The 21,136-nt window shown below is 38.7% G+C and overlaps 1 protein-coding gene across 1 annotated transcript in view; it reads left to right on the top strand.

Moving 5' to 3' along the window:
- VPS41 (vacuolar protein sorting 41 homolog (S. cerevisiae)) overlaps positions 1 to 21,136 on the top strand; it is a 110,610-nt gene that overhangs the window by 24,069 nt on the left and 65,405 nt on the right. Inside the window, exons 4-5 of the mRNA XM_009321437.1 lie at positions 14,437 to 14,511; positions 20,167 to 20,229. Coding sequence (XP_009319712.1) covers positions 14,437 to 14,511; positions 20,167 to 20,229 — 138 coding nt within the window. The remainder of the gene's footprint in view (positions 1 to 14,436; positions 14,512 to 20,166; positions 20,230 to 21,136) is intronic.

The following is a 21,136-nucleotide window of genomic DNA, read 5'->3' as shown; positions in this document are numbered from 1 at the left end:
ATGTCAGCCGCCTAAGATTAACTGATATGCATCCTCAAATAACGTATGTTTGACAAACTGGTGTTCTTTTGTATTAGGGTTCAGTGCATTGAGTGAGATGAAATGTGTCAAACGCAGAGAAAATTATTACTAAAAGGCAACAAGAAGGGGGGAAAAAAGGCCTGTTAATGCCGCTGACAAAGGATGATGCAGGACTGATTCACAGCATGTTAATTCCAAATGCCTCTCCATCTTTCTTTTCTTCTTAGACTGTCTACAATTTATTAATATAATTATTGCCTCAACTGACATCTTGTGGATTAAGGACTTGAAGATACGAAGAAAGCTGTACAAACATGTTTAGTTAAGTAACAAATCAAAAACCTTTCAAAGGGCAAGAAAACCTGCCCCCATTCTGGTCTTCTAATAAACATCAAGCTTAAAGCAAAAATGGTAAGAAGTCTTGGCTGGTGCCAGTGATATTCTGTGAGAAGGGGAAACGTCGCCTTTTCTACAAGTAGGGGGGATTTAAATGTTTAATGCATCAGAGGTGTTTCAGAGGTGATGCATGAGCCTAGGAAACAATGTAAATAGTGTTTTAAAACTGCTGTTAGTGCAAAGAAATTGAAGGCCTTTTAGCATGCAACACTTGTGAGCTATTCAAGACTGCTGGAATTTCAAAAAGAATGAAACTTTAAGTAGAGGCCCCTTCTCGTAGCATTTCTTTTTACCACTTATTTCTTTCCTGGCCTCGCTATTTTTTTCTAATTGTCCCACATTGTGTAGTACTAAACATTTCTTTATTTTGTTTTAATTGGAGTGGCAGAAGTCCAAAATCGCTAGGTCATCCCTGCTACCTTGAAAAATTAAAGGGGAGTTCCTTCCATGGTGGTGGTGTTGCCCTTGGGTCTATTAAAGTTACAGCACTCGCCAGCCTGTGGAGCAAGTGTGTTGCTTGCTTGAAGGTCAGTCAGTGGCCTGTTGGTTTTGCTGATGCCTCAGCAGGTTGCAAACAAAATGTCAGAGGTTTCTGTTGACTTGATATGCTTTTGAAAGAATTTAATTGCTAACAAGAAAAGCATATTTGCTAATGAAAAAGCAGCTGTTGTTAAGCACTAAATGCTGTTGCTGGAAATTATGCGGAGCCCACTAACTGCTGTGAGAGAGAATGCAGCATCTTTCAATGGGGAAGGTAACTTCTAGCATTTGATTGTATAATGAAGAAGTTACTTTGAATGGAACTTTGCATGAGAATTTAAGACTGAGATGATATAAATGTCACTTATTTTGACAGGCTACTTAAAATTCCCTGTTTATTACTTTAACTACATCATTTTAGTTGTCACTGTCAGACTATGAAAGAAGACTTAGTTGGGAAATGAAACGAAGCAACAGGGTGTCACTGTGCTTGTTAAATTTGAAGCTGAAACCCTGTGGTTTGTACAAAACCAAGCATGCTGCTATAAACGTAGTCTCCAAAAAACAGAGTAAAAATTAAGGTTTTGATAGGAGCGAGCGTCTATGCAGGGGACAGGCTTCCTTCCCCTCCATGGGACCACCCACCCAAATGGGTGGTGCAGTCCTATGGCTTAAATACTTGAAGTTAACTCCTAGTCCTGCCTAGTGGAAAAACTGGAGAAAAGTTATGTCCTTCAGGATTTTGCTCTTAAGACTTGGATGTCTACACCCAATTTAATAGCTCTTCTTCTGCTTCTGTCTACCTGTATTTTCATTTTAACTGCAGATGATTCGGAAGTCCAAAGGTTTTTACAGTAGTTGTGGGAGTAACTCAGATGGCCTTTTGAGTCTGGCTTTTTGGATGTTATAGAGGCTTGGAAAGTATGTCTTACGATGTTTGTTCTGATACTGTGCTTATTAGGTTGTTTGTGACCTGGAATGTTTCCAATGGGAACTGCGGAGCTATTGAAGATTAGGATCCTTCCTTGGTGGGAATCATGGTGTACCTGGGTCTCTCTGTCACTGGATGAGAAGTGAGGTAGCTTGCCTAGACCGGCAAAAACTGTGGTGTCAGGGCCATTATTCCATAGGTCTAGAACAGTTTCTTGTCTGATATGACTGAAACCAAAAAACCTCTTATAGATGTTTTGCACATCATCTTTGTATCCACTGTATCTAACTTTCCTTTGAAGGGAGCGTTGCTTAAATTTTTACTTAAACAAAGAGATCAGATGGATGTGGAAAGCATTCGTTATTACTAGAAAAGTTGCTTGGAGTATGGATGAAATATGGGAGTTTTAAACAATTGTAGTATCATGCATGATTAATTTTTATAAGCTCAAAACTGAGGAAAGCATGACCATTTCATTCAGTTATTCTTTCAAGCTTGTAGCTTGCAATAACTGAAGCTTAGTGCAGAATAATGGAAAAGGTTTAGCTGGGAGTATGGGTTCAGCTACAGAAGGTCTTGTATGGTCCAGCCATTTATTTCTTCAATGCTGTTAGCTCAAACAAGTCAAACATGTGCTTGTGCAGTCACAAACAGTAACATGTATGCTGTAGATTGAATTAATTTCATTTAAAGTATAAAGGCTAAGTACTATGTCAGCTGTTTCTGGGACTGCCATTGTTTCTTCCTTCTCTTTTGAACTTTTTCACTAGCAGCTATGTTGCCCATGTACCTTCTTTTGAGAAGGGTGTCGGCCCCATCCTTAGGCTGAATGATCTTTCTACAGTTTCATTACTCTCCAAATGCATATTGTTTTTCCTCTGTTTTTTGACATAGAAGCATAGGAAGACGTTTCCTTTTTGTTCTCCAGTATCAATCACTTTTCTACAGAGTGGGTATCCTGTTGTCTGTCAGTTGCATTTCATTACCAACTCTAAAGATTTAAGGTACCTTAGCAGCCCTCTTTAATGTCACTGATTTTAGGAAGAGTTTGTTAATGTCACCTCTTAATGAGGTAAAGGGCTGTGACTGAATACTGTTTTGTCACAATCATCTAGACATAGCAAATAGTTCAGTTTCTCTTGACTTGGCAGGATCCTATCATATTCTGTGTGTTTTCTCAAAAAAAAATTGAAATCTGGAAGATTCTAGGGGGAAAAATATGTCATTATGGGAAAATGCTAAACATGAAGTACATTACTACTATAGTATTTAATACAGCATTGTTGGTCAATGAAAGGGCAAAGTTTCCAGTGTATTTTTTTTTTTATCAGACCTTGTAGGAGCTCTGAGTCTATTTTTGTGAAAGATCAAGTAGAGGATCTTACTGTAATTCTGCTAAGTGAGTTTACGTGTGGCATTTTCAAACATTTTTGAACAAAATTATTTGTGACAATATGCAGAAACATCAAAATAATAACAACAATTCTTTTTTTTTTCTTCTAACTCTTTCACCATCCAGGTTTGGTAACACTTGCTGTTTGAATGCATACTACATCTTGTGATTATTTAGAAAATGTAATTTGTGTTTGCAACTGTAACTGACCTTTTCTCTAAAAAATTGCCCTATGCACCATAATTTGACAACAATATTAGGCAACAAAGTTTCTTTGCTTTTAAGAAAAACATGGAAACATAGTTTCTAATTTCAAAGACATATTAAACAACCATGCACAATAATATTTTTTTCATCTCTGATTTAAGCAAAAGATTACTTTTCTAGAGTGTAATTGGCTCTTAAAAGAAAGCCTCAAAAGACACTCAACAAATTTCAAACAACTGTTAAATAAGGAACATACTTTTCTGTGCCTTCCGGAGGCTTAGTCCCTGACAAGAAAGACTAGATGCTGCTAGGTTGTTCTGTCTTTTACTACTTGTTGGTATTTGAAGAACCACAGATTCTCGCCATTGGGCATGTCCCCGCCCTACTGGGAACTTTCTGGTTTGACCCGGTGATGTTGACTAGCACGAGACATTATGTTCAGTGATTCACTGCTTCCTTTTTCCAGTCATCTCAGCAGCATATTGTGCCACATCTGTCTCATACCCTCCCTAAATGCTCTTTGCTGATATACAGCTGGACCACTGGGCCAAGTTGCTCTAGATTTTTTTATTAGCAGCAATGGAACAGCTAGTTTCAGGTAGCACTGATGAAGTCTTTTCATAAAAGACTGATAACACAGATGTGCGTTTTCTAAACCCTAACCTTTAAAAGCATAGGGAGGATTTGGAAAGGTTTGATTCCCAGGAAGCTAGTATACTGCTGATTCCTAGAGCTGTTTTCCTTTCAAATGGCATGTTATACCTGGCTGGCATTTTCCTCTATACGAAAGGCAGGCACTTGCGTGCACATATACAAAATAATAGCAGTTTGCTTGTCAGAATTATTCAGAGTTCTGGCATTAATAAAATATTATTTGCATTAGAAAATGTTTTCCTAGTTAGAAAGTCCAAAGCAACTGTTCTGGAGGACAATGTTTTTTATACAAGTTGACATTAATGATAGAGCTACAGCCCTTTGTTTCCATTAACAATAAAAATGCAGCACTATTAAAACCACAGAATGACATAAGAGGGGCATAATATGATGAACAAATCATGAAGGCAAAACTAAATATTTTTTCCCACAGGGATTAAAATATTATTGATAATCAACTTTGTAAATCCAATAAAGATTCCTTTCTGAAGAATGAGACTTATTTCTTTTAAAAGACATGACGGTGTGTATAGCAGTTGTTTATTGCACTCCTGATGGAATTCTGGACATGGACAGTCCAGATTTGATCAGTCTTGGGTGTTAATACCCTCAGAGTGGCTGCTGACAAAAGTAGCTGCTTTCAAGCTGGCCATCTCCACTGTGATGCTGCTGAGGAAGCTAGTTCCACTCAGTGTCCTGTGACCCCGAGAAATAAAAGTATAAGAAATTTCAGAAATTAGTATTTTGGTGTTGGAATGTTCACCACTGTAACCCTAAACTGGCTGCTAATTGAAGTCTGTAGTTGCTGCAGGTCTTGGCATTTGTGAAGATAGGAGCTGTGAAATGTGAGCAGTGTAAAGATGGAGGAGTGAATGAATCTGTTTGTTTGCTTTTTTGATCTACTTTAAATAAAGTTTATTATAAGCAATCATGTCTACACTTCGCTGGTATTGAAATAGAGCCTCTTTGTATGTAAATGCATTGAGAAAGTTGCACAGGATCAATACATCTTCACATTTAGCTTTCCCTATCTTACTGTCACAGTGAGGATATGACATACAATATGCTGCTTACAGTAAGTTACAGGGCACTTAATGATCCATAGTTTTTACTTGTGTGAGTGCTCTCCTCCCTCTCCCCCCATCTTTTTGATTTGCAGATGTTTTTAGGATCCTGTCAAGAATTAGACACCCAACGTTGATCATTGTTGAGTATCTCTGATGGGTTTGTGAGACTTCCCCTGATGATATAATTGCAAATAAAGGAAGTTCCAGAGCTGGTGTCTGTGCTGGTTTTGGCTGGGATAGAGTTAATTTTCTTTATAGTAGCTAGTATGAGGCTATGTTCTGGATTTGTGCTGAAAACAGTGTTGATAACACAGGGATGTTTTCCTTATTGGTGAGCAGTGCTTACACAGAGTCAAGGCCTCTTCTGCCTCTCATACCACCCCACCAGTGAGTAGGCTGGGGGTGCACAAGAAGTTGGGAGAGGACACAGCCGGGACAGCTGACCCCAACTGACCAAAGGGATATCCCACACCATATGATGCCATGCTCATCATATAAAGCTGGGGGAAGAAGGAAGTGGGGGACGTTTGGAGCGATGGCGTTTGTCTTCCCAAGTAACCATTAGGTGTGATGGAGCCCTGCTTTCCTGGAGATGGCTGAACACCTGCCTGCCCATGGGAAGGAGTGAATGAATTCCTTGTTTTGCTTTGCTTGCGTGCGTGGCTTTTGCTTTACCTATTAAACTGCCTTTATCTCAACCCATGATTTTTCTCACTTTGACTCTTCTGATTCTCTTCCCCGTGCCACCTGGGGGGAGTGAGCGAGCGGTTGCGTGGTGCTTAATTGCTGGCTGGGGTTAAACCACAACAGTGTCCAAAGAGAATACAAAGCTTTCAGTAAGCAGGAAATGAAATGTATTTGTTATTTCATATAGCTCTGACTTATGTCAACCTATACCAGTGTTGATAACTGAATGTCTACATGGAAAACGGCACTTGAGCTCTAGCTATTGGCTGAACTTCAGCATTGATCACCCAGTGTAGTATTTAACTATGCCAGGAATATTACTAGTTACTTTGTTTTCAGCTAGGAAAGGGAATTTCTTCCCTTATAGTATTTCTTCTTCTATCTGATTTCATCAGTGAGAGATCTTTTCACTGATTTCAGTAGCCATCGGGTTGGGATCATGGTCATAGAAAACTATGTAGCTGTGGAGAAAATAATGGCTACGTAATGGAATGCATGGAGAAGGAGGGATGCTAGGCTCCTCTGTCCTGTGTTAGGTCAGGGAGGGGGATGCATGGCTGTTGTGAAAACCTTTATGGAAATGATGTTAGCATGACAATGCATGACCCCGAGAAGAATAGTCAAGAGCCTCTTTGCTTCTTTAAAAGTTGTTTGGTCAAAGCACTAATGACATAATCTCTAAAAAGAAAACCTGTCCTGTTCCAAGACAAGAACTTGCACTGTATGACCTGGTTGGCCTCTCTCATCAGTCACGTCTCTGAAGTGTGGCTTATCAAGAAATGGAGAAAAATCTCATACTTCCTATGTCAGGGGGGTAGAATTCTACAAAATCCTGTTAAATACATTCATGGCAGTGGTGGTGGTATTCTGTTAGAAACAAGCTGTGAAAGTGCCCCAGTAAGTTTCATCCTCAGAGGTTTATATATGGTTTTTTTGGATTGTTCTTCAAAGCCCAATTTATAATTCAGTAGCCTGTGTAGAAAGTTAATGCTCAATGATGAATTCTCCAAGTTCATTGTGCTTGGGGAGCTGTTCTGAAGAGAAAGCAGTTAGAGAAATCAGTGAGATGAACCTCCAGATTGACTGGTATAGTCTTCTCCCATGCTGTGCTGGGTCTTCCAAGGAAGGTGTATGTAGTCATCGCCTGCAGCCCTTCCTCAGCCCTCCACCTGTACTTGAGCCCTCCCCGTGGGTGTGTGATGGGGAATACTGCTTCATATTCTCAGATGCCTTTAATACACAGATAGCAACAAAGAAGTAGAGGCAGGCTTAGGACGTACTGTCGTTGAAGCCCTACAGTTAATACAGTGCATGGCAAAGGGGACCTGGGGAGAGAGGGAAACGGGAGTAATTTGTTTACTTTGGCACAGAGCTCCCGGGAGGATATCTCCTTACACACCAGTGTTTTAATAGGAAAGAGAGTCTACTTTGGATCTGTCAGGAATTAGCTAACTGTTAAACTCTGCTAGGAAGCAGTGTAGGCTTTCAATACAGATTTGTTTTCGGTAATAGTTCCATCATTCCTAGACAAGCATTCTGATTATCTAGCAAGTACTACAGATTTAGGGAGATCCCTTGTTAATTTTTTTTTTACTTGGATTTTTTTTTTTGTGTTGTTCTGGTTTTGTGTTTTTTTTTTCCTTAGTCCCTGTAGTTGACAAACAAGATTAAGGGATTCACTGATGTGGAAAATATTGAAATCACTGTAGGCTTTTTGGTCTTTCTCACTTTCTCAGACTATATATGAGAGATTCCTTGTCCTCATATTCCCTTAGTTTTAGACAAGCTTTTGAGATCTTTCTTTTTTGTAGGCAAGGTCTGCCTTCTTGCAGACAAAATAAAAGTTAATGTTGTTATTGTTCTGTGTCCCAGACCTTGTCACTCTCCCCAGCTTTTCCCCCCTCCCTTTTCTTCTAACCAATATAATCTCCCATTTTTCATTTGGAGAATGACAGATTCAAGAGTGTTATAGGAAAAGCACTGGAGCAGGAATCCTCACTTACTTATCAGAATTTGGCTGCCAGTATTGTTGAACAAAACCTCTTTGGTGTAGATATTAGTAAATTTTCGTCAAATGAAAATTTAAGTGTTGTAAATTCAGAGCATACTACTTCTATTGCAGGCAGTGGTGAACAGCTTATTCTGTAACTTTTAAAGCTGCCTTTTCAATTTAAACCTTTATGTTACTACATTATGTTTCTCAGTTGTGTATAAACACATAGCTATGTGTGTACTTTTACCTTGTTATAGGTAAACCATGATACAGCATCAGAATTTGCTTTTCTGAGTTGCTTTTCCCTCTATTGTATCAGTAAAACTCTACAAATACGCAAAATATGCATAAGTCAGTGCAGCACTGCAGCATCTGGGGCAAGACAAGTGCATGGGTTCAATTTCTTCCCTTTAAAGGTAGTTCTTCAGATGGGACAAACAACATGTAATACAGTTGTGCTTAGCTGTTGCACACCTTCCTTTTTTTTTCTTTTTTTTTTTTTTTTTTTAAATAGTTGAAGGCTCTCTCACTATCTGGTTTATTTGCTGTCACCTCCTTTCACTTCCCCAAATGAAAAGGCCCTGAAAAGTAGAAGTGCTTTTTTGACAAGTTAAGTAAATTAGACTTTCTTGTAGGTGGGCTGAGTTTATCATTTCGGATTGGAAAGGCAGCCTTGGCGAAAGAGAATATTTAGTACTTGCCTAGGTTCCCCCTCCCCCAGTAGTCTTAAAGGTATTGTCTGTTTCTCATAAACCATTGGTGTCGATGCATGTAGAACATCTAATTTACGGATGTAAAAGCTGAAGAGTTGGGACTCTATTCAGAGCAAGTTCCTCATCCTACCTAGAGCAAGGCTTGTATTTTTAGAGGTTCTTAGCTTAGTCATGACAATAAGTGAGACAATTTCTGTTTACAAATCGGTATTTTGCATTTGGGTGCCTCCACCATGGTGGAAATAATGCAAGCATAAAAGTGGTAGTCCTTATTCCAGTGGGCTAACATTTTAAGCAGTGGGTTGATTGGTCATATTGCTGTATGTTGGATTTTTACATGCTTATTCATGTGAAAGTCATGCAGATGGGAACACATGAATAAATTAAAAATAGGCACTTGTAGGAGACAGGTTTTTTAATTATTTTTATTACAATTCAAACTCTGTATACATACAATTTGCCTTAGTATGGGGAGTAGCTACATAGAGGTTATGTAGATCCAGAGTGATGTTAATGTAGCAGAAAAGACCTATGAATGTTTTTCTTCTTTGGGTATGTATGTATAAGTGTATGTATAGATAGATAAATAAAAACGTTTGGGTTAATTTAGGAAAAGTTTCTGAAAATTCTTGTTAAAGAATGGATGAAAACGCTGCTTAAGTAGGTTGTATTAGTGATGGGAACCTCTTGAAGTAAAATGAGCTTTGCTTGTAACTGTGATCGAACACTACTTTGCTTTTCACAGTCCTAATGTGTGTGTTGCTTGCCTGTTAACCGTGGCTAAAAGGCATGAAATCACAGGCAACTATTAAAACGTTTAGATTCCTAGCTTGTAAATACTGCATTTCTCACAGAATTGGAGTGAAATCCGGTCTTATGTTTCTTGTTCATCCACTTCATATCCATTGGGATGCAGCATTTGTGAAAGAATCAATTATCCATTTGTTAGTCAGAGAAGCTTTACAAATTATACATTAGAAAATTGATTTCTTAGGTTCACCATTTGGGGACTGATAGTATAAGGTGGGTTGATGATGAGTGTCAGGGGAGAAGGAGTTGCCACAAAGAACACAATTAAAAGAAGCTTTCTGAGTGGCCGTGAATTTACTCCTAATTGAAGAGCTGACATAATCCATACTAAGTGTGTTTATTTCAAGCATTTTACATTAGGTAATTGATTATCACATGAGGTACATTTGTTGGTAGACACTTGATTTTCCTTTCCTTTAAATTTAGGATTTTGCAAAAGCCTGCATTTAGATCTTTATGTGCAAGGTGCCTGCTAGCTCTTTCTCCTTCTCCCTAAACTTTTCTTTCTTCCATTAAGGTAACATTTTTTTGTTCTATAGTGTCAGCTTGACATTATTGATTTTGAACAGTCAAACTTACTTATGTTGTCCAGAATTCCAAACATGTCTCCATCAGAAAGAAAACTGCAGCTGATGGAAATTCAGCTGAAGGCATTTCTTCCTTCTTTGCCAGAACTTCCACACTTTATGAAATTCTGAAGCTGTTCCCAGGTTAATCATTTCAGTGTATTTCCCTTCATAACTAACAGAATCATCCTTATTGCCAGATTTGAATCATGTTGCTTTAGAAATACTGTGTGTGTTACTTTTATGTATACAGTAGCAGAAGTATCATTGTGTCCACAAAGAAGTTGTGTGTTTTTACTTGTTTGGCCTAAAGCTAGGGGTCCTGATTAGGTTAAAAAAGGATTACCCAGTATAGTGCTAATTTAATAATTATTAGTAATTTACTCAACATTTTATATGCAGCTGCCTGTGGTTTTATGGCATGGGGTTTAAGATTAGATCGTGTCTTAATTGAGTAATATTTACATGAATGAGATGTTCCTAATTTTTAGATTGACACTTTGACCTCAGATTGCTGTTGTAATTCTTAATTTTTATTTTTTTTAAATATGATGCCTGTAAATTTGGACAGGTTTTTTCCCCACGCATTTAAAATACCTTTAAAACAGTCAACTGACCAAACCCCAGAGCATATCCTGGTTCCAACTGTATCGAATGATCAGTCCTCCAGATTGTGATGAGTTAGTGACTACTTGTGTCCTCTCTAACCTTGAGTGATTCTTCATCTTTTGTCAACCTGTAAAGGTGGATGTTGCAGGAAGGGCATTTATTCTCTGTACTGTGAAAACCAAAACCTATTTTCTTCTGTCAGGCAAATTAAACTCTTCAGTGGGTTAGCTGGAGTAAGGTTTAAAAAAACCGCAAGGGAAAGACAGTTTTAACTCCATGGCTGAGTTGATAACATTTAATTAAAAATAAATAAATAAAAGCAGGGTGAGGGAGGGTAACCCACAAAATTATCTGTGCTCCTCTTTTCTGAAATATCAAAATTATCCACAGGGTGTTGGCGGGGTATAAATACAAATAAACTTGAAATGGTAAGTAACTGCTGACGGGCAGGGCAGTACATTTATAAAAATAATTTATATGAAAAGATGAACTGGAGCTAATTCTAGAAGAAACACTTTGGTTTAGATAACACATGTACCAATTTTATCTGTGGTCTTTTATTTCTGATTTCCTGGATAGTTTTAGATACAAATCTTAAACAGCTTTCCAGTGGAATGCAATTCTGGAAATGGTAGGCTTGACTGTTACTCAGCTCTGAACAAGAAGATCCTGGCATTAGCTAGTCTTGCTGGAACTTTATTTTAAAATGCATTTAATATTCAGCCTTGACTGTTTTTAAGTTCATGGTCTATCATCACTTTCTGAGCTCCATAGAAAGTTCTGACCGGTAAAGTCAGCGAACAGGCTAGTAGCCAGTAGTGGCCAATTCAACTTGAGTGCTGAAAAAAAATTACTCCGTGTTTGCTTTGCCTTGTGTACATCATCTAGAATAGCGTCTCCTGCTGGAACTTAGCTGGAGGTTTGTGTTAAGTGAGCAGCTCTGCTTTTAGTTGAATTTATTAGTCTTCCCTGATTGTCATCTGTGTATAGTGCAGACAACAGGAAAAAAAGAATTGGAGAAAGGAAGTGTTAAAAGCAGCTGATAGAAGTGTTGGGCATGCAGAAGGCTTGTAACAAGTTGCCAGTTATGTACAGTGTTATGAAATACTGTATAATCAAATTTCTACTTAACAAACAGTTCTGAAGTATTGTGCGCAGTTTTGAATGTGGGAAAAATGCAAATACTGTGGAATCACCTTTTTCCCCCATTGAACATTCTGTGTGTATATAAGGAGAGGTTTTGCCTTGCTAGGCACTGTTTGGTTACCTGAGTGCAATCACACATTTAATCTCCAAAGTATGCCACGTGGCTTTCAAACCACAGCATGACAGATAAATTCCATCATCCTGCTCCTGATCTTCAACTTTTAAGTGAAAATAACTTACATAGTCTACCTTGCCTACTTCCTACGCTTCATTTTTTCAGCATCAAACTTTATCAAAGCCATTTGGCAGCAAAGTGGGAACAGTGTGGACTGAGCTGTTGACTCTTCTGGTGTGTCCTGTTTTGTTTCTTTTCGTCTTGGGCTTTGTTGCAGTAGAGTGTCTCCAAGAAGGCCCATCACACTGGAGTGCTGCTGGGTCTACTGTTGCTGTCATGTCAGCCCTGATGGCAGATGTAGGTGTTGGAGAGATGAGAAGAATGTGGTCAATTGAACACTCTAAGTTAGCATATGATCCTGTGTCAAGGTGGGGCTAATCAAGATGGACTTTTTGCCTTTCCAATTGCAGGGTAATAAAAAAAGAGAAGAACCTTTGAGAAAGTTGTGGCGATGGCAACTCAGATGCAGTCCAGAACAAAAAAACATGCCACTTCCATAATTAACTCAGTTGAACTTTCTGTGCTTGTCCTTTCAGAGGGCCAGAGGTGTTTCTCATTGTAGAGGGAATGGTGGAGACATGCTGGCATTTCTCCCGCCCCCCCTCCTTGACAGGGACAAAATATTCCCTTGTACCTTGATGAGCAAAACAGAAGTTTAGAAAGGCATTTTCAAGGTAAGGCAGGAATAAAAGTGTGTGCTAGCAATTTTTGTGAAGCTTCTAGAAAGTGAGACTGCCAGCTGGCTTTTCTTGCCTCACTCAGCATCCTCCAGCCCTGGAATTAGCCAACTGTGTGTGTAGCATCTGAGAATCAGAGCTTTCACAAGGATGTTGACCACACCAGCAGGCTGATGGTCTTGAGCTGTGCTCCTCAGCTGACACCCCCCAAATGTGTCGGGAGGAACGCAGCCGGAGAATGTGCACCAGCTACCTGCGCTGCCAGTGATGCGCTTGGTTCTGATTTTGAAATGCAGCAAGTCAGTGTAACCGCTCTGTGGTGAATGAAAATACTTCTGGAGCACATAAGTCAAGGAAAGTTAGTTTGACTTCTTCCTTGGCAGTGCACTTTTGGCAAACGACACACAGCGGAAAGACCACTTTGTGATAGGCAGTAATTGCAATATTTCCATGTAGCATTTTGCGGTAACACAAAGTGAGACCAAGAGTGATGTCTCCTGCACGCAAGGAAGCAGGAAAGCAAAAGGGCTGTCAGCATCCTCTTCCCAACTCATCAGGCAACTGTTGCAGTGCAGAACTCAGTTGTTCAACCTTGATTAGAAAGAAGCTTCTAGAAAATGAAATGTGATTTGGGCATATTCTTTTCAAGGTGGAAGAGAGGAAAACTTCATTTCCCTGAGTTGGAATTTTTTTGTGTGTGAAAGATTATGGGGAAAAGCTTTCCAAAGGCTGTGAGAAGACCTCAGTTTATGTCCTGTAGATAGTCCATCTGGACAGTGTGTTTTTATATAACTTTTTATGATGTACTTTTTATGTAACTCCAACTGCCATAGCGCGTATAAGGACCTGTGATATTTTAGGCATAGTTGAGTAACATCTAATGTGGCCCCATGACTCCAGCACTGTTCCAGTGACACTTTCTTTTCACACAAACATACAATGGATTTCTCTTTTATCATGCTCAGAACCACAGAAGTGGTCTGTTTTGTGGTTCAATCCGTTCAAAATTTTATGAGAGTAAGAAAAGTTGTTCTTAAATGTGTAAGAGAGACTTACTTGAGTGAAGATTCTTCAATGATGCTTGAAATGATGAGATTTGTTACAGAGGGTGAAATCAGGATCATGGTACATAAGAAGGTTCTTGGTACTTGAATATAATTGGATGGGGTTTTGTATGCGAGAGGATATGCATCGCGTTACCCAAATGATGTTATAAGTTAGTCCTCAGTACTTCAGATAAGGATAGATGTTTAAGCTAAAGTAAACAGTAACAGATGCCGTATAACCCTGTAGATTAGAGCCAAAAGTGTATCTGGATAGGGAAAGGAAAATTCATTGAATTGGGGCAGTCTTCCAGCTTTTCTCAGTATTTGTCTAAGAATGAGTACACCTATGTTGCACTTCAATACCTTCTAATACTTGCTTCTGAGTACACTATATTAGAGGCAAAAATGAAAGCAAAAGAAGGGATTTGAAGGAAGAAATAGTTACCAGCGTAGCCACTAGACCAAAGCAGAAGCATTTTCGGTTGCCTTGATGCCTGTGTGGTCAGCGTGTTTTATGCTGAGTTTTGATAGCGGGAGGGGTTCTTAACAAACAGCTGTGATGTGTAGGTGCAGATGCTCAAGGTCTGCAAGCCTGGCACTTCATGAGAGCTCCAGAGCCCTGAGGTGCGTAACTGCAAAAAATGTCAAACTTCTGGGTTAGGCAAAAGGCTGGAAAGATGGCTGTCTTTCGACATTGTCATAGAAATACCTGTTCTGTGCAGGTTTTCTGATTCATGCAACTAAACATTACACAACCGTTAACACATAAATCTCAGGAAGCGTGGGGGGCATTAAAGCATCTGATTGGTGATGTAACTTTAAAGACAACTTTAAAAGTTTTTTTTCTTTTCTTTTCTTTCTCTAGAGCCCAGTTAAGATAAATCAGATCAGCCTGGATGAAAGTGGAGAACACATGGGTGTTTGCTCAGAAGATGGCAAGGTACAACAAACTCATTTATATATTTAATGAGGTAGCAGGTAGTCCTCAGTATTACACTTGAGATAGTTGTGATACCTGTGGAGTTAATTCCTGCATTTAGCACCACCACTTTGACCATCCATTTTGAGAACTGAGCGCACCTTTGAATACTCAAAATTAAAGTCAAATATATTTTGCGCAAATGTGCCATACGAAAAGTAATTACAAGAATGTCAATAATGTAACTGGTATTAAGCTGATTAACAGCTGTGGCAGGAGGACATGTCACCTTAATCATTACTGCTGTGCCAGTTATACTTCAGTGACTACTCTGCTATTCCTGCAAGACAGTACTTTAATGCCTTTCTGCTATAAATCCACAAAATTGGATTTTGTGGGCATGATTTCTGTGGGCTGGTGGTTTTCATTTTCACACACGTTATGAATGTTTCTCTTGAATTATAGAATCTTTTGATAAGCAATCATAGTTTATCAGAAGAATAAAGTGTCTTACAACAGCCACATTAAATAAATGTAAAATCAATATATGTACAGTTTCCTAAAAAACTGGCACCTACTTCCTTGACTGAGGACATATATCATTTGTGCAGTGTATAACTAACAATTATCAGTGCTTCTCTGGAATGTTGAGCTGTGACATTTAGTGGTTTTGGTGATTGATTTTCCACTTATAAGAATGTCTTTTTTGTTTTTAAGTCGATGGCAGTCTTTTCTAATGTTGGTTTGCAATGATAAAATTCTAATGCACAGGGTGTATTTAAGCTTCTTTTTTAATATATTGCTCATATACAAATGCAGTGCATTAAAAATCATTTAAATCACTTCTCAATATCCATCTGACTTACTGAAGAGAACATTTCTTACAGAGTAGACTTGGGGGGAGGAGGAATGTCGGTGATCCTAATGGATGCATCCCATTCAGTAGAAGTTCTATAAATTAAAAATAAAATTGGATTTTTCAGTAGGCAAAATGGGGAAACAGCCCCTTTAGACTGTATGCTCTTGGTTTTTTTCCTTCCAAAGAGGTGTATTTTTTCCTCAACAGGCAGGTAGCCAGTTTATGTATCCAAGCCTTTTGTTTCTCAGAGATATCTTGATGTCAGTATCTTGACACAGTAATTGGGATACTAGTGCCTATCAAAGTGGGCTGTAGAATTTTACAGCCTATGAGAAACACAGCAAGAGTGTCCTAATTGTCTAAGCAAGATAAGGGAAGGGTCAGTAACTGTGCAAGGTAATAAAAATGTTGAGCTAGCATTGTTGGTTTGGGTGTTCTGAACGGTGGAGGGAAGCAAGCACTTGCTGTAAGGGCTCCTCAGAGGTGACTGTGGATTACTGACTCAAAATATGTATGTTGCAGTAAGACTACAATCCACGCACATTTTTTATATATTAAATTAATATTAGAAATACGTATTTGATTTCAGAAATGTTCAAAAAGCCATAATCCCTACTCTGGTGTGGCCGTATTTGAAAAGACTCCAATACTTTAAATGGTGAATCTGTCTTCATTTAGTGAAATAGCTATTGTGGATCCAGTAGGTGACATTATATGCCATACAAGGCGGTCTAAACTATGGTCCCCAAGCCAGGGCTAATTCTGGTAATGTTTTTTACGCAGGGCTGGAGCATCACAAGTACGCTATTCATCATATTTGCGTTCATAGAGTCCAGGGACATTGATGCTTCACCATATTCTACACTGAAAAGCTCATCTGGAGATTTGAAAGATCTGGGTGTTTTAGAAGTTAGTCTTTCCACTTGACTCAGAAAGGTGTGTCTCTGTGAAAGAATCCACCCCTAAAATGGGTGAAAACAATACTTGTATGTTGTGCTACTGTATAAGAAAATGGCAAAAATTCCTGGCCAGATAACGTAGCACTTCTAGGTCCTGGGTCATAACAAAGGTGTAACTTTACACTCCTTATAGCTCTTTCCTTACTACAGTGGGAGTGTTCATATTGTAAGAAGTTAAACACTTGTACAAGTGGTTGCAAAGTCATCATTAACTTAGATAAATAAGTAAAAACAGTGAAATCCTTTTTTTTAAAAAAGAAAAAAAAGTGAAACAGCTTAGTTTTCTTAAATAAGTTTTAGATCAAAAAGGGGGTATAATAAAAAGACCTGTGAATTTTGAGCCAGCTGGGTTGATGCAAGTATTTTCTACCAATTAATGAAGATATGTCCTCTAGACCACTGCAAAAGATTTTTGCAATAGGCAGGGAGCCTATTTTCCCATATCAAAGTGGATCCGATATGAGGGAGATGGAAACCATTTGTCGTCTTGAAGGAAGGCCTTATGATGGGAATCCCCTCCTCATATCTGTTGTCTGATGTATTTTATTTTACTCCTTTTTTCTTTCTTTTCCCACTCTCAAACTAGATTTGGACTAGCTATGTTGGTTGGGATGGGGGCATAGCAGCACAGTGCAATTCTCCAACCCTCTTCTTGTCGGGTGGCATCCAGACCTAATGTCAAAACCTGGCACCTGTGTTATACATGGCCAACAAGCGTTTTGGGAGCCACTTGCAGCTTTTCTGTACTGCACGTTTCGTTCTTTGAAAATCTTCCTTGCCAATGGACTCAACTGCAGCTGGTCACCACTGGCATGGAAAGAACAGAAGTCGAAACCCATCACCACTACCACTCTTGTCTGGCCACTGGCTGGGGAAAAAGTGTGATGAAATATTCAGGTATAAGAGGAGAATTTTGGTGCTGGAATAAATAGAAGGGGAAGCAGGCTTGCAGCTTCCGAATTGTGGAGTTTTTTTAGATTAGTTTTTTGCCTACTTGTATGCTGTCTTGAAAAACCTGGATGTGACTCCCAATTTTGCTAAAGCTCTCTTACGTCATCACATAACAGCAATATAATTTGCACCCTTCTTGGCTTGTAACTTTTTTTATATGAAGAAATATAAATTATATTGAAAACCCATGCACTTACATGTTTTAGTGTAATGCCTGTAACAACATTTATGTTAAGAATATCTATGAAGATATTACATTGATCATGTTTCAATAAATGTGGCTTGTAGTTCAAATGTGTTTGTTTTCCTGCCTTTTGATCACTGAAGGTTGGCTGCTTCTTCACATGCGGAAGCAAAGAAACAGCTAAGTCTGGATGCACTGGAGTGTGGTGGGTTCTGGATATTTAAAATTGAACAGGACTAGCAAAATGTAGTGGACTCTCATGAAATCCTTTTTCCAGCTACCAAAAAACATCATGAGCTGAGTGGGGATAGAAAGTAGAAATAGATAAATCCAATATAGGTTTGTAATATAAAAAGAATCACTTTCTCTCTGAAGAATAAAAGACATTAAGAAGTAATAAACTGTTATACGGTGTCCCTAGAGTAAACACGATAACATGTATTTTATGCTGAGTTGTTTTTGCCTCTTTAGTTAACTGGCTCCATTTTGTTTTCATACTCTTAAAGGAATATATTGCCATGTTCGATGCAGTATTATGAAAATGTTGAAGGCGCTGTTGCTAATGTTAATTTTGATAAATTAGTTTTAATTTGGGAGGGGTGTTTTGTCATTTTTGAGGATTCTGTTTCCATGGCATTTGCAGTGTTGTGTTTTAACCACGTCTATTCTTTTTCTTCCTCCTTTCTTCTCTCTGTCTTATTTTCTCTTTGCTCTGTTTCTTATTTTGTTTAGTCTGTTGCATTGGATATGCTGTGCCAAATGATGAAAACAAAAACCCAGAAAACAAAATCCTCTAGACATCAGCCCAAGGTTTTCTAGGCTTACAGCCAGGCCCAACTCAAATACAACCCTTTGGTTGGCTTACATAATCACAGCTTTGCGATACATCTCACTGTCTCCAGATATTGATTTTCCAATCCTTTGGAGCAGTAGCTCAGCCCTACACAGTGCACGCAGCAGTATTTTTAAAGTGTGGTGTTAGAGGCAGTATATTCGCTAATGAGTAATGGACAGAGCTGATAATGCTGCTTAGGAGATATATCCAGAAGACAAGCTTGAAAGGGAGATGAGGTGGTTTGAGATGTTTTTAACTTCACTGAGACTGCTGAACTTTGAGCCACTCTGAGGATGGCTTAGTTCCTTGCTGATGGCTTAGTTCCTCTTGTAGTTTACCCGAAGTCTAATTTTTTTACTCTCCTTGACGGTCTGCAGGAATTTTGGGGATTCTTGTCCTCTAAACTGAGCCATTAAACCTCACTTTTTGTGGCCCATTACTGGTATTTACTGGCTTTGTTCTGCAGATCTTTGTCTAGTGAGTTTTTTATTTTTTGTTACTATTATTTTTTGGTTTTCCCCCTGAAGGAATTGCAATGGGGATGGGGAGAGAGAAAGAAATAAGGTTAAAACTTAGATCTTTGAGTCCAACTTGTTAAACATCCAGAGCAGAGTTACTGAAAGGATTACCTTTTCCAGAAAATAAGGATGAATGACTAAACCTGTCTGAGAACCTTCTAAAGTAGATTTGCTGTCAGATACAGTTTTCCACTGATCGCTCCACAGGATACTCTTTTCTCTCCCTTCTCCCACCAGCAGTGTCCATCCCTGCCAGGTGATTTTGTTTCAACAGCTTCTGGCAGTGGGTGGAAACCTCTCAAAATCATAATGAAAAAGCAAACCAGTTATTATTCTTTGTGAAAATCATTATTAGTAAATCAATTACTAATTCCTGGCCATAAGTCTTCAGCCCTATTTTACTCCTAAGTTCTTCAGGAACTGAGTTGTCAGCTGTCTCATCTGAGAGTTGGGGAAGGGAATGTTGCAAGTTGGATGAAGAGACATGAGCCCAAAAGAGGGTTGTACTTACAAAAAGCTTGAGAAACCCTATTCCGTAGTCATAGCATCTAAGTCTAATAATATTTCTTAACGCTTAATACCTCTGTACATGTTCTGTAAGTAAAGGGAAGAAAACATTTAAAAATCTGTTAATTCTCTTGACAGTAGAAACATACTTTTTGGCTTTGTTTTTTTTTTAATGTTGAGCCTTCTTCAGATAGATTAATTCTGATAGATAGTCTGATGGCCTATGGTTACAACTTCAGTGCTGACTATTAAATGTACTGAGACATCAACACGGATGAGAAGGGAGGAATCTTCAGAGAAAGACATTTCCAGTGGTCATGGCATAAAAGACAATAGCACTGAATGCACTTGGGAGAAGGAGAGGATGCCAAGAAACATATGGGACTTGGTTTTCAGGCTGTTTTGCTTTATTGTCACAAATCTCTTTTTTCTTATGTAAAGCCTGTATTGCTTGGAGGGGAAAAATCCTACAGTTCTTTCTCAGAAAGGAAGAGTTTTTAATTTATCTTCCCCTGAATGTTATTATGTCGCTCTTACCTTACTTAGATCAGTATCTGTTAAACAGATTTGATCAGCCTAAAGCAAAAGGAACTTGCAGGTTTTGCTGTGTTTGTAACAAAAAAAAGAAAAAGATTCAAATAAGTACTTTTGCACTGCTGCAAATATTTAGAGATATCCCATAATAGAAGCCCAAGATGTCTCAATTAACTCTGAATTGTTAAATATGACCTTTTTTTCTTTAGGAAAAAAGATGTAACTGTTAGCATTCAAATTAATCTTCTAGTTGTTAGTGATTTACATTCACCTTTAATTGTCAAGTGGTTATTAGGTAAATATTTTGGCTTTTTCATATATTTCTTTAGGTGCAGGTGTTTGGATTGTATTCAGCGGAAGAGTTTCATGAAATGTTTGACTGTCCTATTAAAGTAAGTGCTTGTTTTAATCTTTAGTAGTTGTGGTGGTGTTGTCTTTAATAACAGAAAGGTTACATTGAATCTAAATGAGAGAGAGGAATACTGCTTCCTTGTAATGTTACTCAAGTCACTAGAAAATAGTTATCTATCTCAATATAAAAGCTTTTGATCTGGTTAGGCAGGAAGAAAGCCGATCTTGGTTTTGTAAGAAGTATTATTGAGTTTTTCAAATACAAAAGGCAAAGTGAAAGAGAAATTCTCCTGTTTCAGCTGTTACCTGTCTCAACATATTTCTTTCTTTGTAGATCTGTGATACAAATTCTGAGGGTTCTGCTAACTGTGAGGTCAATATTTTGCAACCAATTCATATCCATTAAACCTACCTCGGGATAAGGCAATGGGTGGCGATGCTGATGTACCCTGTCTGAAGGGAACACTTCAGTCATACTCTGCTTGAGAGACACGTGGCTGTCTGGCTGTTGAAAAAGCCCCTCTAGTAAGCACATGGGAAGATCCAGCTTTTCTAAAAAAGAAATGTTTCATACTAGAGGAAAGGTGGTGTGGGCAAATCATTGCATTTTGCTGCTTGGGGTCTTCCATGTTGCAGCTGCTCTTGGGGGGGAGGGAAAGGAATGAGGTGTCGTGGTTTAACCTCAGTCGGCAACTGAGTACCACACAGCTGCTCACTCACTCCCCCCCACCCAGTGGGATGGGGGAGAGAATTGGAAGAGCACAAGTGAGAGAAACTTGTGGGTTGAGATAAAAACAGTTTAATAATTGAAATAAAATAATAACAATAATAATAATAATACTGTAATAATAATAACACACAAAGCAAGTGGTGCACAGTGCAATTGCTCACCACCTGCTGACCGATGCCCAGCCAGTCCCCGAGCAGCGGCCCCCCCCGGCCAGCTTC

Source organism: Pygoscelis adeliae, unplaced genomic scaffold (genome assembly GCF_000699105.1).
Source record: "Pygoscelis adeliae isolate BGI_AS28 unplaced genomic scaffold, ASM69910v1 Scaffold40, whole genome shotgun sequence".
NCBI lineage: Eukaryota > Metazoa > Chordata > Aves > Sphenisciformes > Spheniscidae > Pygoscelis > Pygoscelis adeliae.
The sequence above is the reverse complement of the archived record's forward strand: the minus strand, read 5'-3'. Positions and strand labels throughout refer to the sequence as shown.